Source organism: Barbus barbus, assembly GCF_936440315.1.
Source record: "Barbus barbus genome assembly, chromosome: 19".
Taxonomy (NCBI): Eukaryota; Metazoa; Chordata; class Actinopteri; order Cypriniformes; family Cyprinidae; genus Barbus; species Barbus barbus.
This window is the reverse complement of record NC_136747.1, coordinates 7,248,764-7,274,282: the sequence shown is the minus strand read 5'-3', so window position 1 is coordinate 7,274,282 and position 25,519 is coordinate 7,248,764. Positions and strand designations below refer to the sequence as shown.

The 25,519-nt window shown below is 34.8% G+C and overlaps 1 protein-coding gene across 1 annotated transcript in view; it reads left to right on the top strand.

The window, feature by feature from the left end:
* The window catches only part of LOC306885415 (unconventional myosin-Ig-like), a 49,226-nt gene extending 24,488 nt beyond the window's left edge, over nt 1–24,738 (top strand). The window contains exons 19-22 of the mRNA XM_079441907.1: nt 2,178–2,282; nt 3,540–3,653; nt 9,223–9,380; nt 22,960–24,738. Of these exons, the coding sequence (XP_079298033.1) occupies nt 2,178–2,282; nt 3,540–3,653; nt 9,223–9,380; nt 22,960–23,122 (540 nt within the window). The 3' untranslated portion in view covers nt 23,123–24,738. The remainder of the gene's footprint in view (nt 1–2,177; nt 2,283–3,539; nt 3,654–9,222; nt 9,381–22,959) is intronic.
* The last annotated feature ends 781 nt before the right edge of the window (nt 24,739–25,519 follow it).

Sequence of the window (25,519 nt, the reverse complement as noted above, 5' to 3'; positions counted from 1 at the left end):
TATGTTCCTAGTATGTAACATGCAGTAAAAAAAATGATATGGCCAATAATAACATCCGTTCCCACGATTTAGTAATTCGTGGTCAAGTGTTATTAATTAGTTTGCTTGTTTTAATTAAATCGTGGTCACGTTAATTTGGCAATCGTGGCAATGAGGAAACAGATTAGTATAATGTAGCCACAGTTTACCTAAAATAGGGAACAAATTAAGTCATGGGCAATTTTTATTTTCCCCCGCTTGTCTCTGTAGTAGAGTACAACAGGGCTAAAGGCCCATCTTAAGAAAAAATGTGCTATTCACTGCACCTAAAATGTATAATTGCAGAAACAATATATACGTTGTATTGGACATTTATGGAGCAACAGATTTTGTGTTAAAATAAATAGTAAAAGTTGGTTATTTTGTTTTAAAAAAATGATATATGATATTTACCATCTGAATCTAACGATGTCATGTCAACAAATGGAAAAGTCAGCCATCTATTAATTATCATGTTAATTACTGTGCGCCTTTAGCCCCAACAGCTGAGGCGCTTTTTACCCCAAATACCATACTTTTACGTATTCTTTTACCCCAGGGCGGCTTTAGCCCCGTTTTAACCTATATATGATTATCCTGGGGATTTGACTAAAAGCCTGCATGAGCATCTTGACATCTAAACATTAAGCCCATTATCATTAAGTCCCACTTTATTGTTTAGTCATCATTTTGTCCAAACCAATCTCTTGTTGTTATGCCTAAACAAACGGTATTGACATTTTGAGCTGTTGACACCATGCACATAACCATTGGTGACTGAAAAACAGATCAACAGATTGCATCTACTGCTTGTTGTGGTTTAATCAAACATAAGCCTATTTTGATCCTCATAGACCCCACCTGTGTGTTTGTTTCCAGCCTCATGCTTTTAAATTACTGTATATTACACAAATCAATCTGTTCGACTGATGTAGTCTCATATGTGTCATTGGCACATGGCCGCCACACATGAAGGTGTTAAATTTAGCAGTAGTTTTTTGGGTGAGAGACGTCTCTTACAGCTGAGGAGGTAACAGCCATCCAGGAGACAATCTTAATGCCCCGATTTCACTGCTGAAAACCGGCTTAGATCAGATGCTAGTCCTGACATACTTATGCTGATTATGCTGGTTTGATGCTGCTTTAACTAACCAAACTGGTTGACTGCCTGGTCATTATGGTTAACCAAAGGGTTAACCAAAAAATGCATTCATGTTGTTCCAAAGCTTTATTTCTTCTGGAGAACTTTTATTATTATTATTAGTATTATTATTTTAGACTTTTCTCTATCTAAACTATCTTATCTGTTTTTTTTGTTTTACATATTTCTTTACATTTTCTTTGACATTTTCAAGGACAAGCAAAAAAATCTCTCTTGAACTAAAATCGAAAGCCCTGTGGCTCAAACTAATTCTCACTCCAGTGGTGTGAAATGAAGAGCAAGTCCATGTGCTCTATACAGTATTCGAAGAAGAGCTTTCTTTTCATTCTAAAAATTATGTAGGATTTTTTCTCAGCAACATGGGAGTTAAGGTCATTGCACACTGAGTCCATAATTTTCCATTTTTTCGTATTCCTCATCCTTTCGTATCAAAATGCATGCTACATATGCGAAAACGCAGAAAATTGAATCTGATCCGAATTTTTTTCTGACGGACGAAAGTTTCGGAGGCCGTGTGTAAACGTGATTGACACAGCGTGAGGTCGTAATTATTTTTTAACATGCGAAAATTTCGTGTGCAATGACCTTTATTGTGACTTCTATATTTCACCACACATTTTTAGAGCTCACAAAATACATGATGAATGCTCATTCCTGTCGTTGCAGTTTATATCGGCTATAACAGATGCACTTTCAAAGACTTTTGACGTTTTCAGATCATCTAAATGAGTCATAAGCTTATTCATGAAGCGCTGTTGAGAATCTGTTGTTGCAGATAAGGTGTTATGTCTGTTTGACGCATTAGTGGAGTGGGCTGGTGACGATGATGACAGTGTTTTTAAATCCGTCATGCATTGATTTGAATTGATATCAAGGAAACCATGGAAGCATAAGTGTGCTTGTTGTTTGTGTTGCTTGTGTGTCTAAGCTTCTCAGAATTTAGTGTCATAAAGAATTTAGTATCATAAAAACATAGTGTATTGTCTCTCCACTGCAGGCAAAAGACTCTCCTTTGACGAGCACCAACTTTGTGCGCATCACTAAAGAGCTGAAGAACAAAGACCAGTACAGCCAGGTCCTCTTTTCATGCTCTGTCAGGATGGTAGGCTTTTTACATTTCAATTTCACTGTTATTAAATGACAAAAACTGTGCATTTGTATTGCTAAAGCATTTACAGGGTATAACTGAACTAAGAAATCATGTAAAATAACAATGGCGAAAAAGGAGTAAATGGTGAAAAAGCACAAAGAAATAAAGCAAAATAATCCAAAATAACTGAGCAAAGTAAATAAGTAATATTGAAAAAGTAAAAATAACAAATAGTGCAAGTGGAGTAAATAAGCAATATCTAAAAAATAAAATAACAATAGTGCGACTGGAGTAAATAAGCAATATTATCAAATGAAATAAAATAACAATAGTGTGACTGGAGTAAATAAAGCAATATTATCAAATGAAATTAAATAACAATAGTGTGACTGGAGTAAATAAGCAATGTTATAAATAAAATACAATTCCAACAGTGAGATTAGATTATTGAAGCAATGTTATAAAATAAAAATAACATAGAATAACATAAAATAAATGATTAATACTGTGAATGAAACAATCAAGCAATATTAGCAAATAAAACAAAATAGCTATAGTGCAAATGGAGTAAACAAGCAATATTAGCAAATAAAATAACAATGGCGTGAAGGATTGAGCAAACAATCCTATAAAAGTTAATAAGAGTTAATAAGTATTGTTAACAAAAAAACATTAATAGAAATGCAAAATAAAATAGGATTATATTATGAAGAGTGAACCAAGAAAAAAGTAACATACCGTTAATATGTAGGATAAACATGACAAAAATATAGCCTTTCTAATCTCTCACACACACACACACACACACACACACTCCCTCTTTCAACAAACTCCAAGTCACCAAGTCTTATTCACTTTCTCATTTTCTCACTCGTGTCATGAACGCCTCTGACCGTAGCCAGCGTGGAGATCACAAGCACGGCCGAGTGCTCATGTCTGACTGCCTTGAGCAAAGACTGTAAAACACACTCTTTATCATACCACTGCAGCTATAGATGCTGCTACCATTGGTCCAGTTTATCTTCCCTTCCCAGCGAGTCTCAACCACACCACCAACCCAATTTCACAAGCTATTTTTAAAGGCAGGAACATGCAGTACAATAGGGGAGCAGTACATAAACACACCAACAGTGCTGATGCAAACGTTGCTCATGAATTTCAATAAGCTCTGAATATCGTTGTAACGTATAACTGTAGTCAAGCTCAGACAGAGGAAGCTAGTTCACCTAATTTCTGCTTTTTTTCTCTCCTGATCTCTCTTTTCTCCAGCTCAACTGGTTCAACAACACAAAGGACAGAGCTCTACTCGTCACAGACAAGCATATATACAGGCTCGAGCCCAAAAAACACTTTAAAGTGCAAAAACGAATAGCACTTGATTCAGTAAGTATTTCATGCATATGAACACCCAATCACACACACTTTAACATGCATATCACTATTAGAAATAAAGGGTCGTAGCAATTTCATGCAAGAACCATTTTTGGTTTCCCGAAGAACCTTTCAGTGGTCAGTTCTTAAAGGAATAGTTCACCCAGAAAACTTGCTTAACATTGACTCACCCTCAGACCATCCAAGATGTAGATGGCTTTGTTTGTTCATGGGGTCAGATTTGGAGAAATTATCTCACTTGTTCACCAATGGATCGTCTGCAGTGAATGGGTGCCGTCAGAATGAGAGTCCAAACAGCAGATAAAAACATCACAATAATCCACCAGTAATCCACACCACTCCAGTCCATCAATTATCATCTTGTGAAGTGAAAAACTGCGTGTTTGTAAGAAACAAATCCATCATTAAGATGTCAAACTTCAAACCGTTGCTTCCGGCTAAAATCGTCTATCGATAATATTGCTTTCTTTAGTAAAACACTTGTTTTGTCTGAATCAGGTGAGAAATGTGCACAGGTCAAGCACCGTTTACAAGTCAAATGATTTTAAACAAATACGAGGGTGGATTTTGATGTGAGAGAACAACAGGGGATGGACATTTTCACTGAAGGAAGCGTTATTATGAATATGGACTCATATTTTGGCTAGAAATGGCGGTTTTAGGTTATAATGCCTTGATGGATTTGTTTCTTACAAACATGCAGTTTTTCACTTCACAAGATGTTTTCTGATGGACCGGAGGGGTGTGGATTACTTGAGGATTATTGTGATGTTTTTGTCAGCTGTTTGGACTCTCATTCTGACGGCACCCATTCACTGCAGAGCATCCATTGGTGAGCAAGTGATGTACATCCAAATCTTTTCCCATGAAGAAACAAACTCATCTACATATTGGATAGACTGAGGGTGAGTACATTTTCAGCAAAGTTAAATTTTTGGACAAACTATTACTTTAAAAGAACCATTTCTTAGTGTGAAGAACATTTTAAAGATCTAAAGAACCCTTCTAATATAAAGAACCTTTTGTGCAATAGAAAGGATGTTAAAAGTTCTTCATGGAACATCAGTTCCAGTTAAGAACATTTATTCTTAAGAGTGTGAAATGAAGCCTCAAAAACAAAGCAGACATGTATTGGTATCTGTGTTGTCTGGGTTTTGTTTTTGTTTTATGTAACTGTGCAATGTGGGTCAATGCATCTGTCTGCTGCCGTCTCGCTGTCTCCCGACTCTCTGTAGCGTGTGTCCCTTGTCTTTAGCTTATGGATTTTTGTCTACAACTACCAACTGGTCTCTCTTATTAGTTGACAGCACTAATACTCCATATGACCAGCCACGTCAGATGGTTTAACAGGGTCATTCATAAACTTCTGACTGCGTCGGAGTGAATTCAGTGGCCAGAACAGTCTGTGTGTGAGGTGTCTGACCTACATTCTGTCTACATTCTCAGATGCGATACAGTGAGAGAGGGATTTGGACACACACACACACACACACACACACACTGCAGCACTGCAGTTTGAGCTCCCCTTCACAATCACAATCACATACACACACATTAAACCTGCAATTTTTACCATATCTGTATGTTTCACACGTCTCTAGCGGAAGCAGGACCAGACGAAGAGCGAGAGATAGAGATAAGCAATTGGGCAGTTCAGCAAGAGCTGCAGTATAGCACTGAATCATGCCAATTATGCACACATACTCTTTAACACGTAATTTCCATGCTACAGCTGTCATTATGATCTTTACAGATTTGAATATTCAAAAGATACCAGAATAGCGCAATAAAAAAAATAGTCGATCTCACAAAAATTCACCCCAAATTCAAAGAAAGATATTACATAAAAATGCACAAAGAAAATAATGTTTATTTTAAGGAGCATCATGATTATTTTCAGTTTATACATTTATTTTGATGACAATTAAGCACATTTATCCCTATAATTCTCATTAGTGTAATGCATCTGGACATTTCACTTTTTTAATTCTTTTTTTAATATTCATTATTCTCAGTGGTGATTCTCAAATAATGTGTTGTGTTGTATCAATCAACCAACCACATGCAATTTAGTATATGGATGTAACTGTGGTAGTTTTTAGTATTATTATTATTATTATTATTATAAAGCCAGGGTAAATAAAGGATGCGCAACAAATACTACTAAAATTATTGAATATATAATTTATGAACTATTATTACATTTTATTTTTTATATATTTTTTCTGTTTTCATTTAAATATTTTAGGTAAAGTTTTATTAATTTTGTTTTGTGTTTTTGTCAGGTTTTTTTAATACGTCTGTATTGTTTTTAAGTTTTTAGTTGTAGTTTATTTAATTTATGTTATTTTTGTACTTACTAAATAAAAATGAGAAATGTTGAGAAACTAGATAAAATATTTAAATTATATATATATATATATATATATATATATATATATATATAAATCTCTTATTAATATATTTTAGGAATATTTATAAATTGTGTTGTTGATTTATATAAAAATATTTATATTTATTTATTTATTTATTTCAATCAATGTTTATTTTATTTGAAGAAATTACATTTTTATTGTTTTAGTTTTAGTTAACTATAATAGCCCTACTACTACCATAAGGTATAAATGCTTTGCAATTTAATACAATTTTAATAATGAGAATAAGGATGAGATTGTGCTTAATTGTCATGAAAATAATGTCACAATGCAAAAGACATCTTAATGGTCCTAAAAAAGACTGCAATTATTCAAGGCAAAATATCTTATTTTTTCTTTTGATTTTGCACTGCAGTATGACCTGACATGTCCTGACAGATTTTATGAGATTTGCTCTATCATAATCTCACAGCCTCGCCAGCAGCCCTGCACCTAATGGCTCACTATCCAAGAGCATATTATGAACTTTCACAAGCCTCTCTGGTCAGGCCAGACCACACTGGATGGGTTCAGGCAGTCCCAGACAAGGATATTGTTTTTTGACAGCCCAGTACATTGTGGTTTTAATCTCATTTCACCACAGGCTGGCTCTGCGTGGCACAGGGGGCTGATCATGTCAGCTGATATTCTAGAGCAGCAGACACAGACAGGGCAACCCTACAGCCCCTTCACAATTATTATGATAACTATAACCATAACTATATTAGTGTCTGCTGTACACCAACAGACCATAATGTTCAGGGCTACATTTCCCAAAAGCATCGTAAACCTAAGTTTATTGTAGCTCCATTGGTGACAAGGGATCTACGATCAATTTAGGCTTATGATGCTTTTTGGGAAAAGCAGCCCCATTTATTATAATCACATGTGTAGTTAAATGCATTATTAAAACATTATACTTATACACTACCATTCAAACATTTGCTGTTTTACTTGCATTGCAAGTAATGTCAATGTTGTTATACAGAAAGGATGCATTAAATTGAAGCCTTGGTGAGACTTCTTTCAAAAATATAAAAAAAATGTACAGACCCCGAACCTTTGAACAGGATTTTATATATATATATATATGTGTGTGTGTGTGTGTGTGTGTGTGTGTGTGTATGTGTATATATAGTTTTTTTTTTACTCTATATTGACTAATCAGCATCCAGAACCACAAATATCCATTTTATCCATTCCATAATTATTCTATCATTTATCACAGTTAGTCATGTGTTACATCTTTGAAATCCACAGAATTTCATATTGTTTTGACTGTAGTGACTGGAGAAATGCTATTTAGGTCTTTGTGTGTATGTGTGTCTGTTTGAATGGTGCACAGTGCAGAAAGCCCACCCTCATTTCTCAAAATCTCAGACAGCAAGGTCAGCCGCATGTACTGCAGGGCACAGAGTGATTAACCTGTGTGTGTCTGTGTGTGTGTGTGTGTGTGTGTGTGTGTGTGTGCGCGCATGTTTGTGTGTGCTAATGTGAGTCCATCCAAGTGGCAGTAAAGAGGCTTAACGCTGCCCGATCACTCTGTTTCTTGCAGGCACAGCGGTGACGCACCTACTGCTGTTCATAATGTACACTCAGAACAACACACTGGCATTTAATGAACCTCAAAAGACCCCTTGAACATAAAGAAGGCCTGTTTTTGAAATAGCCAAGAGGCTTTAGTTTTGTCACAGCCATACTGTGCACACAGTGCACAATATGCAAGTATTATTTTATGTAGGCATATAATGCAGTAAGCTCAAATTAATGTTTTGACTAAACAAGAAATAATGTTCTATTATTTTTAAAATCTCTTTCCTAAATTTATTGTTTGATTGGACTGCCAAATATCAAGATATTTTACAAATAATTGGGTAAAAAAATATTTATTGTGGAATAATACCTACTATAATACCTATATATATATATATATATATATATATATATATATATATTAGATGAAACTTGAACTTTAAAAAAAAAACTTTAAAATTAGAAAATGAAAATTAGAAATGCTGCCTTGGCAGCTATCTGAAATAAGTTGAAGTTGAATTACTAAAACTGAAATAAAAATAAATAAAAGGCTAATAAAATGACAAAAACACAACTTAAGTTAAAAAGAAAATTGAAAATATAAAAATAAACATTAACTCAGCATTAAAAATGCCGTAATAGTATATACTGTGGTGAGAAAAAGAATGTGAACCCATTGGAATTGGTTGGATTTCTGCATTAATTGGTCATAAAATGTCGTACCGTCATTGTTCTAGAAGGTTCAAATATGCAGAATATGCTGGAAAACCAAAGAATGTGCAGGACCTGGATGATATATTTACTTAAGAATAGTGACAAGCAAGGGACTCATAAACAACTAGGTAGGCAACTAGGTAAAGTTCACTTACTTTCTCTGCTGTACTGTGAATGTTTAATGTTCAATAAAGACATAAAAGATTTTAATTGTTTGCGTTTGATGAAGATCAGATGACATTTTATTACGAATTAATGCAGAAAAACAACCAATACCAATAGGTTCACATACTTTCTCTTGCTCTGTAAATATTAAAGTGACACTCACAAGTTGGCTGCTGGTGATATTACTGGGAACTTTTTTTTTCTTAGGGACTGTTAATTGGACAAAAATATGTGCAGTGCAGGATGAATCGTAATTATTTTTCCTACAAGAGACTGCCACAGTTAGGGCATGATTTCATGGGATTTTAAAGCATACATAAACATAACGCACATGGGTGTGCATGCTCATGCAACAGCATCCCCAGGACCATTTCTAATCTCAGAATCATGCGTACCAGCCAGGCACGCATTTCACTGACGCAAAATGTCAACTGGTCACACTCTTTGAGTAATTACAACAATCAAGCCATTCATTCACGATTATTTCCAGCATATTCCAGAGTCAATCATGTGCTGAAGCGCAGGAAGTGATTGTGTTGTGAATGAGCTTTTACTCTGATTGCAAAGCCAGCGGTTGACTGAATGCCAGTGGTTGGTGGAAAAATGGATCTGTTGGATTCAGGAAAGATGGATTTATTGGATGCACATACTTCATTGTGCAGCAACACATGCTATGCAACGTGTTAATATGTTTTCATTTGTATTGCTGTTTTACACTCTCTTCTATTCCACAGGTGGTTGGTGTGAGTGTAACAAGTGGCAGTGACCAGATGGTGGCGCTTCATACTGCCTCTCAGGATGACATTCTAGTGCACCTACAGAGGGGTCAACTCAACCCAAATCAGGACCGTGTAGGGGAGTTGGTGGGCAGCCTCACAGACCACTTTACACGGTAAGAGTCCATGCCAATAACCTCCAGCCTCAACATTTTGTGGGTACCGTGGAAGAATTTCTGCTACTAAGGCATAGCTATTGCTATTGTTCATTCTTCATGTTGAGGATTTAAACAGGCCTGTAGCCCATAGTATTAGGATCTAATCATTTTTTTTTTCAAAACATACAGATTCATACAGAGGATTGATTGAATATACAGCTTCCATGATTAACATGTCTGTGATTTCAAATTCTGAATTAAAATTCATTTTAGCATTTTTTGGGCAGCATGAGGGAAAAGAAATGTCAAGTCATCTTTATTTCTGGAGTGCTTTGTGAAATACAGATTGCATCAAAGCAGTTTCAGAGAGATAAACAGGGAAGTAGCAGAATCTCAACAACGGAGACAGTTTAGATTCTGCTGTTAAGCAGCTCCTAAAGACAATAGTGTCATTGTTTAGCTCAAGTCAGATTAGATCAATAACAGTGTGAAGTTCACCAGTTTGAAACGACGTCAGTTCAGCCATAAGCAGTTCTACAATAGGCAGCAATGTAGTTATTCAGTTCCAGTCAGTTCAATGTTGATTCAATTCATTCCATTACATTGTGGTAAAAAATGGTGGTGATAAAAAAAAAAAAACTCTGATATCATAATGAATCATCATATCATAATTTTAGGAGAAACCTCATAAATAGTATGGCATATTGATTCACTAGTCATTATACTTGTTAAAATGCTTTTACGTCGAATTGTATAGAATGTAAACATAATAACATGACTAATGATTAAGATATATCCAATTATACACATGTATTCAAGGTGTAATGAATATATATTACTTAATGGATACACCATGTGACATTTTAAGACTCACTAGTTTCATCATTTGCTGACAATGGTATAAAAGTGATTTAAAACCATATAAAACCAATGTGAATACAAAGAGTACATTTCTAAGAACTTTTAGTTTAGTACATTTAGTTATTTGGTTCATCCCTCACTATTTGTGTTATAGACATGAGTCTTTCCTCAGATCGGCTTGTTTTTGATCAATTTAAGTGATCAGATTTTGCCTGGCGAACAATGAAACAATTAATTTGGATTAATTAATTAGCATCTAATTCAAAGATTTTCATAAGTTTAAATGTTTAAAGTTTCATAGTTGAAAAGGTTATTGTCAGAGGCCAGGAAATGTGTTGCTTTATTGGAAACAGTCAGCTGCCAAAAGTTTGTGGTCCGTAAGATTGTTTTTTGGTTTGTTTAAAGAAATTGATAACTTATTTTTATTTTTATTTTTTTATTATTATTTATATAGCACCTCATAAAGTTACAAAGTGCTTTACAATAAAAATATATAATTTAAATAATTACAAATTTTAATTAATCAAGGATCCAATAAATTGAACACAAGTTAAATACATTTATAATGTTACAAAATATTTTTATTTCAAAGAAATGCTGTTCTTTTGAACATTATATTAATTAAAGAATCCTGAGAATGTAAATATGAAACAGCACAACTGTTTTCGACGTTGACACTAGTAAGAAATGTTTCTTGAGCAGAAAATCAGTACATTAGACTCATTTCTGAAGGATCATGTGACACTGAAGCCTGGAGTAATGATGCTGAAATTCACGGAAATAAATTATATTTGACAATATATACAAATAGAAAACAGTTATTTTAAATTCTAGAAATATTTTATAATATTACCATATTTTTGATTAAATAAAACGGAACCTCATGGTGATCAAAAAACATTTAAAAATCTTACCGACCCTAAATTTTGAACGGAGGTGTACAAAGAGTCTCTTTTATAAGTATTTACATCGTGATTTGATTTGAAAGATACCCACTTATTCCATAATAGCGTTTTTGGTATATTGCAGCCTGGAGGACTGTTTTGTTGTAATCGCATCCACACATATGCATCCATGTTGTGAGATGCTCATTCATGCGATGGCATTTCCAGGTTCCTCACATAACCCTGAGGGAGGCAATATTCAGCCCTAGGCCAGACAGCAGCCCAGTTGTGTATACATTGTGTGTGTGTGTGTGGCAGGTGTGGGATGTGTGCGTCCATCAGTGGGTGTCTCTAATCGCTGCTCCTGCACGTCTGCTTTAAAGCCATTGTGCTGCCATCTGCGAGTCAATGCATGGGGTCATGCTCCCTTTACGACATCATCAAAAGGAGACGTCACAGGGGCCTGAGGAAGTGTGGTGGAAGGCAAATAGTGTGTGAGCATGTGTGTGTGTGTGTGGGGGGGGGCAGGAGAGCAGATGACAAAGCACACACGTGCAGTTCACTCGAGACACAGCACCACTTTCATTGCTTTAAAAACTAGAATACATTTTTCCTTTTTCATAAAGGTCATAATAATGAGAACGTTAAGCACGAAAAACAAGACAAGATGGACTAGTTTGAAGCATATGTGAGGTATTTCAGTTAAACGTATGTAAAAAAAATAACAACCCCTCACCAACTCTAAACAGAAGGTGACTGTAGTTTGCCAAGTAGGGCATGTTCCTGGATCAGAAAGACTTGTTGGTCCTGAAACAACACTCTTCCAAACTAACAAAGTCTTAGCCCAATATCTAACCAGATTTCCCCTAAAATCAGGACAGACATGGCATAAAAGTCTGCAGGCTGCATTTGAGAATTAATTTGCCTATCATTAGAATTTACTGTAATAATAACTGTAATAATTTACTGTAATAACAATCTGTTTGGGATTGCAAAAGTAACAATGTTATACAAATAATTAACTGCGAAGAACTTAAGGTCATTGATAATGTGTCTACACTGTTAAAAATATCCTGTGCAGTTTATTGTAAAAAACTTGCAGCTGAGGTTGCCAGAAACAGATTTTCAGGTATTGCGGGATGTATAGTTTACAAATTATAATCATATATTTCTGTAAGTGATATAATGTTAATATTACCAATCTGCTTGAATCTACTTCTACATAGCCACTTTGATAATACAAGAAGAAATCCAGAACAGAAATCCACATCCTAAGTGGCCTGTCCATAAGCATAATTAATACTCATATATATATTATTTATATATAACCATCAGAGTAACACACAGCACTAAAATAATGCAATAAACATTCGCTAAATAACAGAATGTAACACTAAACACCCTAATGTACATTACTGATATCAAAAATACAAACAAACATCTATTAAAAATACTATAGTATATTAATATGTCACACAGGGGCTACTAATGTCCTTTCACCATAAATTATATCATAATTTAGCGTTTTTACTTCCAAAAACATACATTTTGCCATATTTTACAGTAACATTACAAATAATGCACATTGCCATTTACAATTTTTCACCGTATAGTAAAGAAAGTTAACAGGTTTCAACTGTAGCATTTTAATTTTCCTGTATAATTACAGATATTTTATTAATTTTATAATGATTTTATTATTTCACAGCATTTCAGACCAGCATCTCTGTAATGTACAGTATAGCAGTGGGTTTAGGTACTTAATTCTGTTGTACGTTTGAATCATTCGTGAAACTGACTAACACACATAAAGGCTTTGAACATAATGCATGCTGAGTAACCATTCTTGTAATAACATAGACTCTCTCTTGGTTAGCTTAATTTCACATTAGTGTAATCATTGAGTGAGATGAGATTCAACTCTTCCCCCAGACTACTTAATAATGATTACACGATATGTAATGTATTACTGAAATGAAGAAAAATGGAGATTGAGTTGGGGTATTGGAGAAATCCTGGATGATTTGTCACAGGGGTGACGATAAATGTGCTTTGTGATTGACAGGATTAGATGAACATGTTTCTCATGATCTTTCATCTCCAACTCAATTTTAAGACAACAGTAAAATTTACTATGACCTGTAGGAGTTATACAGGCGAAGTGGTGCATAAAATATGTATGACTTTTGTAGCAAAGCTTTTTAACCAGCTGGTCTCAGGGTGATTTCAGTGGATGTAAAAATATGAAGTCAAGTTCCCACTGGTGTCCTAGCAGAGGAACATCATCCACGAACGTTTGACAGCCACAAAGTATTAATACTTCTTATCATTTCTTACATCTATCGTCTAAAATAACAAATTTCTTTTAATGAAATGTTTTACTCGGAAAGTGTGCTTATATGTTATTCAGGCACATAGCAGTATTCTTCTCATTATCTCAATCTGATCAAACCACTCGTATGATCTGGGATATAATTTTGTAAATATTTAATGACTTTAGATTCCACATTCTCCTTTACATGCCTGCTGAGAGCTCTTGTGCATCTGAAATGTCTGTATCTCAATTCAAACGGTGATTCATTTCTGTTATCATGCCTGTCTTTAAACTCAGTGACCTTTCCCCGTGGGTCATGCACCCTCACCTGACTTACGCAGACATTATGACTGTGTCATGTGTGTTTGTTTGTGGAAAGACAGTGCCTGTGTGTGTGTGTGTGTGTGTGTGTGTTGGGTAGCTTAAACCCCTCTTTGGCCATCTGTTGAGACAGCTGTGTGTGTGTGTGTGTGTGTGTGTGTGTGTGTGTGTGTGTGTGTGTGTGTGTGTTTGTGCGTGCGTGCGTGCGTGTGTGTGTGTGTGTGTGTGTGTGTGTGTGTGGTGGGGACGGTTTGGCCAAACTTCTACTGTGTGTGACTGTGAGAGCTTCTGGAACCAAAAGGTTAGCAGAGCTTGTTTGTCTCCTTAACTACACCCCCCCCCCCCCCCCCCCCCCAAAAAAAGTTCTTTCACCTAAATAGATCGGCTTTAACAAGCAATATAGAAGCAGAGTTACAGAAATCGATGCCAGAAATTGAAGTAATAGTATGATGAAGGTTTAAAAGCTTATCTCAGGTTTAATCAATCCAGTCTAGGGCAAATTATGGGAATTAAGGTTTTTTTTTTTTTTTTTTCTTTGTTAACGTTACTTATTAAAAATGTAACTGTTAGTTAATGTTAGCTCAGGTCAATTAAATAATATTAACAGATACAACTTTTGATTTTAACAATATATTAGTAAATGCTGAAATTTGTCTGTTGGTCTGTGTTAGCTAATAAATTAATGTTAACAAATGGAACCTTATTTTAAAGTGTTACTGATACTTTTTTGTAATAGAAAAGAAAATATTTAATGTTATCAGAACATTTACATATTTTATGCATACTGAATTTCAAGACATCATTAATGCAGTTAAAAATTTTTTTCTCATTAGTATTTCATCATATCGCCTTATTGTTGATTAAAGGTGATGTGTGTCATTTTTTTATGTTAAAACTTCCTCAATACTTCTGTTTGTAAACTAAACCATTTAAAAAATCATTATTTTTGCAATTTTAAAATGAAATTACACACTTCACCTTTAAATGCAACCTACCATTCAAAAGTTTGGGGTAACGTTTTTGAAAAAAGTAATGCTTTTGCAAGAAGTCTCTTATGCTCACCAGGCTTTTAAATATGTTTTAAAATGTAATTTATTCTTTTAATTTATTTTCAGCATCATTGCTCCAGTCTTCAGTGTTACATGATCCTTCAGAAATCTAATATTCAACATTCTAATATGTTGATTTGTTGCTCAAAAATAATTTCCGATTATTATCAATATTGACAACAGTTGTGCTGCTTCATATTTTTTGATGAAAGGATGATACATTTTCATTCTTTTCAAAGTTCAAAAGAACAGCGTTATCTCACTTTAGATTAATTTTGCATCGTTGCTTAAAAGTAATTAATTTTAATTAAAATCGAGAAAACAAACTCTTACTGCTCTACACTTCTGAATGATAGTGTAGATATTTTTGTTACGTGAACTGTCCTCTAAACACCAATCATTGTATCTGTTGGTGTGCTTGCATATGTTAAGCAGCACTGTGTGTGCGTGTGTGTGTGTGTGTGTGTGTGTGTGTATACGTGTGTGTATGTGTCACTCTGTGAGAGTTTGTTTGTTAACAGAGTTTGTTTGTGCTTATGTCATCTGCAGACATTATGACCAGAATAATCAGCTCTATTGTTGCCATTTGTGACATCATTTTTGTTGTGTGTGTGTGTTGTCGTCCCATAGGAAGGAAGAGCCTGTTGCGTAATCCCAAACTGGTGTGATGCTGTGTATCAATAAGGGAATCTTCTCAGGCTCAGTTGATGAGTAGCTTATCTCATACTACCTTCCCAAGATGTATAATTAGAGTCACTGAGGATTAATCAGGCTAGATGTAATCTATGTGATAAACTATATGATTATATAACCGTTACACGAGGTGTTACTGCCTTCATCAGCTCCCTCAACCACTAAGATTTATTCAATCATTCCAGAATAATATCTATCCTGAAGTTTAATCAATAGATTTCATCAGTGTAGGACTATAGTTCCACATTGCACTTAATGCTGATGAGAGACGCTGTAGGGCAGCAATGGCTTGAATGGAATATAGTGGGGGGGGGGGGGGCTGAAAATGGTTATTATTAACTTGATGTTCTGTGTGACTTAGATGCTGCTTTTTTACAATGTACGATGAAGCATACTTTGACCAGGAGTTGTTAAACTTTAAGAAAGTACCATGAGAGAAGTCTATGGAAGCCCATTTCTGCTACATAATAATAATAATAATTCAGACATTTTTATAAACATTTTTTATTTTATTCTGTGGCATAATCAAAAACAGAATTGTGAGATACAAACTCAGCATAAACTCAGAATTGAGCTATAAACTCAGAGTTATGAGATATAAACTCAGAATTGTGAGATATAAACCAAGAATTAACATATAAACTCAGAATTTTGAGATAAAAAGTTGCAATTGCCTTTTTTATTATTATTCAGTGGCAGGAAAACTCAAAATTGTAAGATATAAACAGAATTGTGAAGAAAAAATTATGAATTGTGAGAAATCGAGATTACTTTTTTTTTTTATTCTGTGTTGGAAATAGAACACCATGCGACTTGTGCATTACTGTATATAAGCCATATGAGACTGGAATATATGTAATTATGCACTGGAAACCTTCCTCTCTGCTGGAACTCTCAAATTTCATTCTCATTTACGGATATTCAAATTCTCAAGATGTTTTCCTCCAAATTTGATGTCAGTAACACCAAAAGAATGTCTCATGATGCAACAAGTATGAATATGCAAAGGTGTGCATATTTGTGTGTGCAATTTTCACTGAATTGTGATTTACATCGTGTCTGTTATGCTTTAAGTCAAATGATGACAGAATTTTCTATTCCTTTAATTATTTTTGGTGATGGTAAAGTTGTCATTTGTCACATCACATGGAGGATCAGCATGTGTTTTGGCCCAGCAGATTTTCCCCCGATTTCCCCCTACTCACACTCAGTGAACCAGCCCGTTCCCCCACACCTCTGTGGGACGCAGATGCTGCTGTTACCCCGACGATAGTTGCCAAGCAGCTGAGGAAGTGCTAATTAGGATTGCAGGAGAGATGATGGGGAGTAGTGGAGGTGGAGGGGTGTGTGTGTGTAATTGTGTATGTGGCTGAGTGTGTTTTAAATGGACTCTTAATGGTCCCTCCTGGTGTCTTAGGACTGCTGTAGTTTGTTTTAGGACCCAGAAGGCTTTTAGTTTGTTCATAAAGAGCTGTATTACAGCAAAAAACACAAGCCTGTTTATGTGACTGTTTGGTATTCTCTCCCCACAATAAGTATGCTTACAGAGTATTTGGTTATTACACTCAACTTTGGTATAGTAAGTAGAATTGTATGCAAGTATTTTCATGATTACATAAATTGTATACATGGTACTGTAGATTTCAGGTTGTATTTGACTTGGATAGATTACAAAAAAAATATATATTTTTTCTGTCATTATCTATTAACATACTCTATACTATTTTTTTTAAAGAAATTTATGCTTATTCAACAAAGAGGCATTAAATTGATAGAAACTGACAGCAAAGACTACAAAAAAAAAAAAAAAATCAAATTTCAAGAAATTGTTCTTTATAACTTTCTATTTATTTAAGAATTCTAAAAAGCATGCCCTTTATTAAAATATGTAATATAAGTCTCAGGTGTCCAAAGAATGTGTCTGTGAAGCTTCAGCTCAAAATGCCGCACAGATCATTTATTATATCAAAATGCAAATGAGCTGCTGCTCCCCACTTTTCCAGAATAGGGCCGTGCCTTTACAGCTCATACTTCAGATACTCTGCTAAAAAAACATCTGTTTGGTTTTGATTATCATGTCTATCACACTGAAATCATGTGTTTTAAAGCCATATTAGTTTAAACATCTGAAGCAAACGCACAGAAACATTCGACTTTGATCACAGGAAAAGTACATTTTAACATTTATTACTATTGAAAATGATTATTAATAATATTTCAAAATATTGCTGTTTTTAATGCGTTTTTGATCAGCCTTGGTGAGCATAAGAGACTTATGACTTATACAATACAAAATATCTTGAACAGTATTGTACATGTCACTAACAATATGTGATTTCATTTTGCACTAATCTAGGATTTGGGGTCAAAGTAATCTTACAGTTTCCTTCATTTCAATGGAATGTGTCACTGTTATTAAAGAAATATTCATTTTTCATTTCTACACTTTCGCTCTCTATCAATCTCATATCATCTCCTGTAGTGTTTTTGTATCTCTTCTTCCACCTTTTGTCTCTCTGAGAGAGTTTGTCACTTCTGTGGTTGTTGACAGATGTGCATTCTCAGCTCCTGTCCTGAGAGCCTTCCCCTTCAGGGAAACATCTGACAGTTTTAGAGAGGGCCAAAGAAATGATGTTGTGTGAGAGTTATGGATGAATGCCTGAGGTGAGAATGATTTTAAAAGCAGCAGAGATGCAGAAGTCTGTTTAGTTCAGGATGAAACTGAGTGAAAGTGGCAGAGGGGAAGGTGGAACAGAGACCTCAGATGACTTCGTAATCTGTAAGAGTGATAGTAGTAGTAGCTACCTTAAACTACCAAAAAAAAAAAAGCTTACAAATTTCCAAAGTCGTAAGTTGTAAAGTCTACCAATAAATTGTAATAAATCCAAAGTTGTAAGTCTACCAATAAATTTTTTTTTTTTTTTTAGTTTTTTAAAGAAGTCTTTTCTGCTCACCATGGTTGCATTTATTTGATCAAAATAGAATAAAAACAATAATATTGTGAAATATAATTACAATTTAAAATAATGGTCTTTCTATTCTATTAAGATGTAATTTATTCCTGTGATTAAAGCTGAATTTTCAGCATCATTACTCCAGTCTTCAGTGTCACATGATCTTCAGAAATCATAATAATATACTGATTTGATGCTCAAGAAATATTTATTATTGTTATCAATGTTGAAAACAGTTCTGCTGCTTCATGCTTTTGTGGAAAGTGTGATAAAAAAAATTCGGGATCCTTTGGTGAATAGAAAGTTCCAAGAACAGTATTTATTTGAAATAGCAAACTTTTGTAACAATGTAAAATTCTTTACTTTTTATTTTGATATATTTACTTTGATATTATACTGAGGGGTTCATTCAAATCACGAACCCTATATATGAGAAATAGTAAACACCATTGGTTTAAAAAAAAATACAATTCTATCTACTTGGCATCATTTTTTGTAAGAACAATATTCTGGCAGTTGCTGATGTAAGTGATGCTTGTGATTTTAAATAAAATAAATATAAACCAACTGACATGACTCGCACATTTAAAAGTTTTTATTGTCATGGAAAAAATTAGCGTCCTAATGTTTAATCTAGTGTGCCTTGTTTATGCATCATCTGAAAGCTCAATAAATAGGCTTTCCATTGATGTATGGTTTGTTAGGTTCGAACAATACTTGGCTAAGATACAACTATATCAATATCTGAAATCTGAGGGTGCAAAAAAAAAATCAAACACTGAGAAAATTGCCTTTAAAGTTGTCCAAATTAAGTTCTTAGCAATGCATATTACATATCAAAAATGAAGTTTTGATATATTTACAGTAGGAAATTTATAAAATATCTTCATGGAACATGATCTTTACACATAATTTTTAGCATAAAATTAAAATCAGTAATTTTGACCCGTACAATGTATTTTTGGCTATTGCTACAAATATACCCCAGCGACTTAAGACTGGTTTTGTGGTCCAGGGTCACATATATGAATGTATATGGAGCAAATATCTCTATGTTTGCTCCATATAAATTAAATATTTCTCACATTAATCCACCAAAAACAAAAATGCACTTAAAAAAAAGCATTTGTTTTGAAACTCAGTTTTCACTCAGAAATTGCTAGCGAATTTCACAAATAAAACGCATAGTAATGTTGATTTAGGTGTGAAATTCAAATGAGTATTTTCTTGTAAAATGTATTTCAGTAATCTATTTTTGACTTAAAAAAATATTTGTATAGTGTATGAGAAACAAAATCAGACTTGTGTATATCTCATATATAATGCTCATCATCATCAAAGGCAAAAAGATTTTTAATAAAGCAATGCAACATTTAGCATTGTATCTTCATGGAGACACTGTTAGAAGAAGTGCTCTCGCCTCTTTTGCTGGTGATGTACTCAACAGGCCATTAGGAGGAGACTGCAAACAAACACATGCAGCCCACAGGGGCCCAAACTCAGGGTGTGATGGTAAACAAAAAGTATGCGCGGTGACAGCCGGGCCCCGGGGACGCAGACTGCTGCGTTTGCATGTGTTTTCCTGAGTTGGTTTCCACTCTTAGGTACGGGCTTGCAGGAATAGCGGATCTGGAATATGTAATGAAGTGTGTTTTTCAGGAACGGCCCAAAACCGAGTCTATACAGTTGCACTGTCCTTGGAGCGGAGCTGACTTACATTTCACTGCTGGTTATACTCTGTATAATTGTGTATGTGACGAATAAAAATCTTGAATCTTGAATCAGTGATTCACTGTAACGGACATGGAGATGAACGCTCACATGTGATTATAGCTGCCGTACAAATGCTGAATGAATGAACGAAGATTCGTTCTCCAGGGCACGCAAGAACCGTACAAAGTTGCTGCTGCTGCGTCCCAGTTCTGTCGTAGGGTTTCCATAGCAATACATAATGCAGTCGACTGCAGCCTGTTCTCATTGGTTGGGGCGCCATGTCCCTGGAAAAGCAGGTCAACTCAACCGCAAGCCTGCACCATTGAGGAAACGCACACCTCCCGAAGTTTAGAGGAGTTGCTAAAACCACTGCGCCACTGATTTACCGAATCACTCAGGAACAGTTCCTAAAAATTTAATTTCTGTCATCATTTACTCAACCTCTTATCATGTTCCAACCCTGTATGTTGTTTTTTGCAACACAAAAGTTGAATTTTAGGAAACTCTTTGTGCAGCTTTTTGAATGCAAAGAGTTCATGACAGAATTTTTTTTGGGTAACCTGTTTCTTTAACCTTAAATCTTAATCGGGAGCGGTTAATGTCCTCCAGTGTTGAGTTTCTCTGGCCTTCTTCTGGTAAGCTGGTGAATCAGAAGAAGGTCAATGGGTTGGTGGCTTTGAGCCCTGATGGGAACAGCTGAGTGGAAAGGGAACAGGAGAACTGAGGATTTGCGTGACCCGCGGCTGGTTTTTTTCATGGCGGACTGCCGTCCACCTGTTGGAGGTCTTATGAGGAAAGCATGAGTGCTTCTCTGCATGTTTTGGGGTGGGATGGAAAGAGAAAACCTGACCGAACGGAAAAGACCATCCAGTTTTACTGTAGTTGGTGTAACCCTGAGATATTTCTCGATCTTTTCAAATAAAATGAAACATGTTGCAAAAATTTAAGAAAATGTTAAAAAATCATCATGGTATATGATTATGGTAAACTATTGGTCCAAATGTTGAGATTTGAAAAAAAAAAAAAAGTATGAAGCAGCAAAATTGTTTTCTTCATTGATAATGTTCATGTTTGTTTAGCAGCTGAAGAGTAAATTCAGCTTTGCATCTCAGGCATACATTGCATTTTAATATATCATTGCTTCTCCTTCTACCTTTTAGATTAATAAAATAACTAAAATTTCAGGAAATTTAACATTTCGAAGTACAGCATTACATAAAGATTTTTAAAGGTCATTTACTTAAAAAAACCTGTAAACTTCTGACATTGTGTGCCATGGTTTTCCTCTCACTCTGAGAGTTGGTGATCATGTTGAAAGGCTCTGAGGAAGCGAGAGGACTGCATTTAGGGAACGGGGCAGGATCAGACAGCAGAGGTATCCCTTCTCATCTGCTCTGTCCTACATAGAACATTATTTTTGACTCCATCAAATGGGACTTTTTGAGCCCCACTTTACCATCTCGGTCCACTTATATAATAGGCTGATAAAATCCTGAATGTGCTTAAAACAGCATTTTAGGTATAATTGGATACCATACAGACACTTTAGCCTTGTTTTTCTGTCTTTTTATTTGTATCACATAAATGATTTGGTCAGTTTTATTATAGAGCTAAATAAATTAGTTCTGCAGTCGAAAAACAACCAGAATGGCTTAAAGAATCAATTAAAATGTAATGTTTTCTGCAGGATTATTTACAGTAGACTATTGTTACAGTATAATGCTATAAAAGATTTGTGTTTAAAATAAATGCTGTTCTTTTGAATGTTATATACATGAAAGAATCCTGAAAAAAAAAATCCACCATAAATATTAAACATCACAGCTCTTTTCAACATTGATAATATTAAGAATTGTTTCTTGAGCAGCAAATCAGTATATTAGAATGATTTCTGAAGGATCATGTGACACTGAAGACTGGAGTAATGATGCTGAAAATTCAGCTTTGATCACAGGAATAAATTGCATTTTAAAATATTTTCAAACAGAAAACAGTTATTTCAAATTGTAATATTGTACTTTTGATCAAATAAATGCAGCTTTTGTAAGTATAAAGGTCCTTGCACACTGAGTCCGAAATTTTCATATGCATTTTAGTTTTTTAATTCGTCATCCTTTGCTATCAAAATGCTTGCTACGGATGCAAAAATACAGAAAATTGAACCTGGTCCAATGTTTTGTTTTGTTTTTTGTTTTTATGGCAGACAAAATTTTCGGAGGCAGTGTGTAAATGTGATTGACACAACCTGAGGTCATATTTATTTTTTAACGTGCAAAGATTTCAGACGAGAATTTCGGACTCAGTGTGCAAAGATCTTTAATGACCTCAAGCTTTTCTACATTTTCAAAATAAATTCAAACAGTAGACCATTTCAAATTGTAGTAATATTTAAAAATTCTAATTTTACTGTAAAAATTTAAAATTTTACTGTATTTTTGCAGAAAAAAAATGATACCTAAATTTTGAACAGTAGTGTACATAGTGAAGTTTAATCCTTGATATGAGCAATAACAAGTACTACTGATTAGACGGAAACCATTTATTAAGGCATCTGGAGTGCAGAGTTGGTTTATTGTTTCATGTGGCAGGGCTGAGTCACCGTCTCTGTGCAGCTGTGTATCAAGAAGTGTCTCCTACATTGCATTCTCATCATGAACCACTATAAAACGGCAAAAAACACAGTTGAATGCACAGCTTTGACTGCTTTTTATAGGCCGCATGGAGCTGAGAGAGCTGTCACAAGCTATTTTTGGGATGCATTCAGCGTTGGCTAGAATCTGGAATAATTATGTCATGTGTTTATTCCAGAGTGAAGAACACTCAACTGCCGGTCAAAGTGTGCTCAACAGCGTTCCAGGTACACATGAGTGGAAAACCTAAGAGTATCACCGTCGAGACCAAACCCGGCCAGACCGTCGCAGACTTCAAGAAGAGTCGAACAGGATTCAACTTATTGCTGCCCCATCAGTAAAGCCAATGCTTAGGACATAAAACAGCATTTAGCCATTTAGTCCGAGATGAGACCATAACTTCCAAAGATTTCTCTTCATACAGGATTGGATATGTCTGTACTGCAAAATTTTGGATTTTCCCAATCTTAAACTATGCACTTTGTTTTTATTAAACAGTGTGTTGAAGTGATGAAGTATTTTTGTAGGCCAAACCAGAAGTTAGTATAACCCTGGTTCCCTCATCAAAAATCCCCATTGGCTTTTAGATTATTGCTAAAAATAAGCACTGTGTCTAACAGAAGTTCATGATTCTTGCATACTTTGTTCGTCTTCACAAGCTTTGAATTTTGAAGCCTAAATACAATCGGCAGAAGTATAAAAATAAACGTAGGCTATAAATGAATTCAAAGTCACCCACTACTCTTTCAGTATTTATTTAAAAACATTTTTCCCTGAAGACTGTAAGGGTGCAATTATAATCACAATGAGGCTGTGAAAGCGACCAATGAGAAGAGTTTATCTGTATCTGTGTGATGCTCAATGTCCTCAACAACCTCTGTAGTCCCATTTAGACACTTGTTAACAACTGCCTTTTTCAAGACTAGTAAAAAAGCTTTACTGATGTATTTTATGTTGTGGAATAAAACATGAAAATATCTTGAGCTTGTGTTCACCACAGACCTTATTTCAGGCATTTAACTAAAAACCCATTGACTTCAGGACGATGGAACTGGAAGAGCTAAAATACAAGCAATTTACAGGTTTTGGCCTACAAAAATGTCATCTCTGCAGCACTCTGTAGTCCTCTGTCTTAAACAGAAGAAACGTCTGAACCACTTCGTGTTAGCATGTAGATCCTGTGCTTGAAAAGAAGATCTGTTGCATAAATGAATGTGCTGATTCGCTGTTATTCTGCCGTCCCTCCTCTATTTTTAATTTTGCACATGAAATAACCAATGTGTTGTGTCATGTCTTTTGAATTGTGGGGGATCGTGTTATAATGCTATTTTGTTATTTATGAGGGAATGTTCTATTGATATGGCCTTTGCACTTTTCATAACATATGTAGAGTCTATTTTTATGTTCTTTATGATGTATTTTTTCTCAGGGTGTACATTTGAACTGTAGCCAGATGTAGATGAGATGTAGCCAAGAGTATTTTCATATGTTTTTGCTGTCACTGGGCCGGTACTTTTTTAAAAGGTACTAATGTGTACTTTTAAAGTGCTAATATGTACTTTTACATATGTATTAATATGCTAGTATATAGCTTTTAGGAGGTACAACATTTTACCTTTTTTGTACCACCCAAGTGACAACTTTGTACCTTTTTTAACCAAGATTTACAACACCTTGGGTTACACCTAGGAAGACTGATACTGCTCTGTAGTAGTAATATAAAAACAGAGGAGTGATTTTAATGCTTATTAATATCTGTCAAATGTTGTATTTAAAAACAGCAATTAAACTGTAATTAAATCAAATGAGGGCCTTGTGATATTGTTTTATTAAATGCTACATGCAGTAATTGTGTGGTTGTTGTATATGCTGTATGGTTTATGAGGACACAATTGTTTTAGGCATAGGCAATTGTATATGAATTTGGTATTACAGTGGCCTCATAAAATAAAGGTTTAAAAACATACTTTCTTAAATGTCAAAAGCTTTCTGTGAAGGTTTTGTTTAAGGTTAGAGGATAGAAAACATGATTAGGAGAGTATAAAAACCATTATGCCTATGAAGAGCCCCTGTTAAACCACGTGTGTGTGTGTGTGTGTCTGTCTGTCTGTGTGTGTGTGTGTGTGTGTGTGTGTGTGTGTGTGTGTCTGAAGATTCTCAGTAGTGACAAGTAGCCTTGCTGTTACTCTGTTTTCTATTTCCTGCTTCCACTCCCCTGCTGCAAGCATCTTTCTTCTATTCTGACACCCTTGTGTCTTCTTTTTTTTTTTTTTTTGTCTTTGTGACTATTTTTTGACACTTCTGTGCTCACACCTGTCTGTTTGCTGATGCTGAACTCTGTTTCTGTCTCAATGTGTCATGAGAATCATTGGTTATTGAATATCTAAGAATGTATTTTTTTCACACCTTTTACTCTGGTTGTCAGTTTACTTGCATGAAACGTCAAGCAATAACATTCTGTTCCACATCAAAAATGATTTCAGATGACAGTATTTTAGTTCTTGTATAATTAGAATATATGCAATTATGACTTCATTTTAGTTTAGAGATTGTCTGGAATAATTGTAATAATTGGAAGAAATTATCAAATTAAGGTAAGAGTGTGTTTCAAGAACCGCTTATTTAAAGGGGCCATGAGCTGAGAAATCAAAATTTGACATATAAGAGGTCATTGTACTATAAAAACATCTTGTAAGTTTCAGAACTCAAAATTTTCTCATTAGTCTAAAAACAGTTTA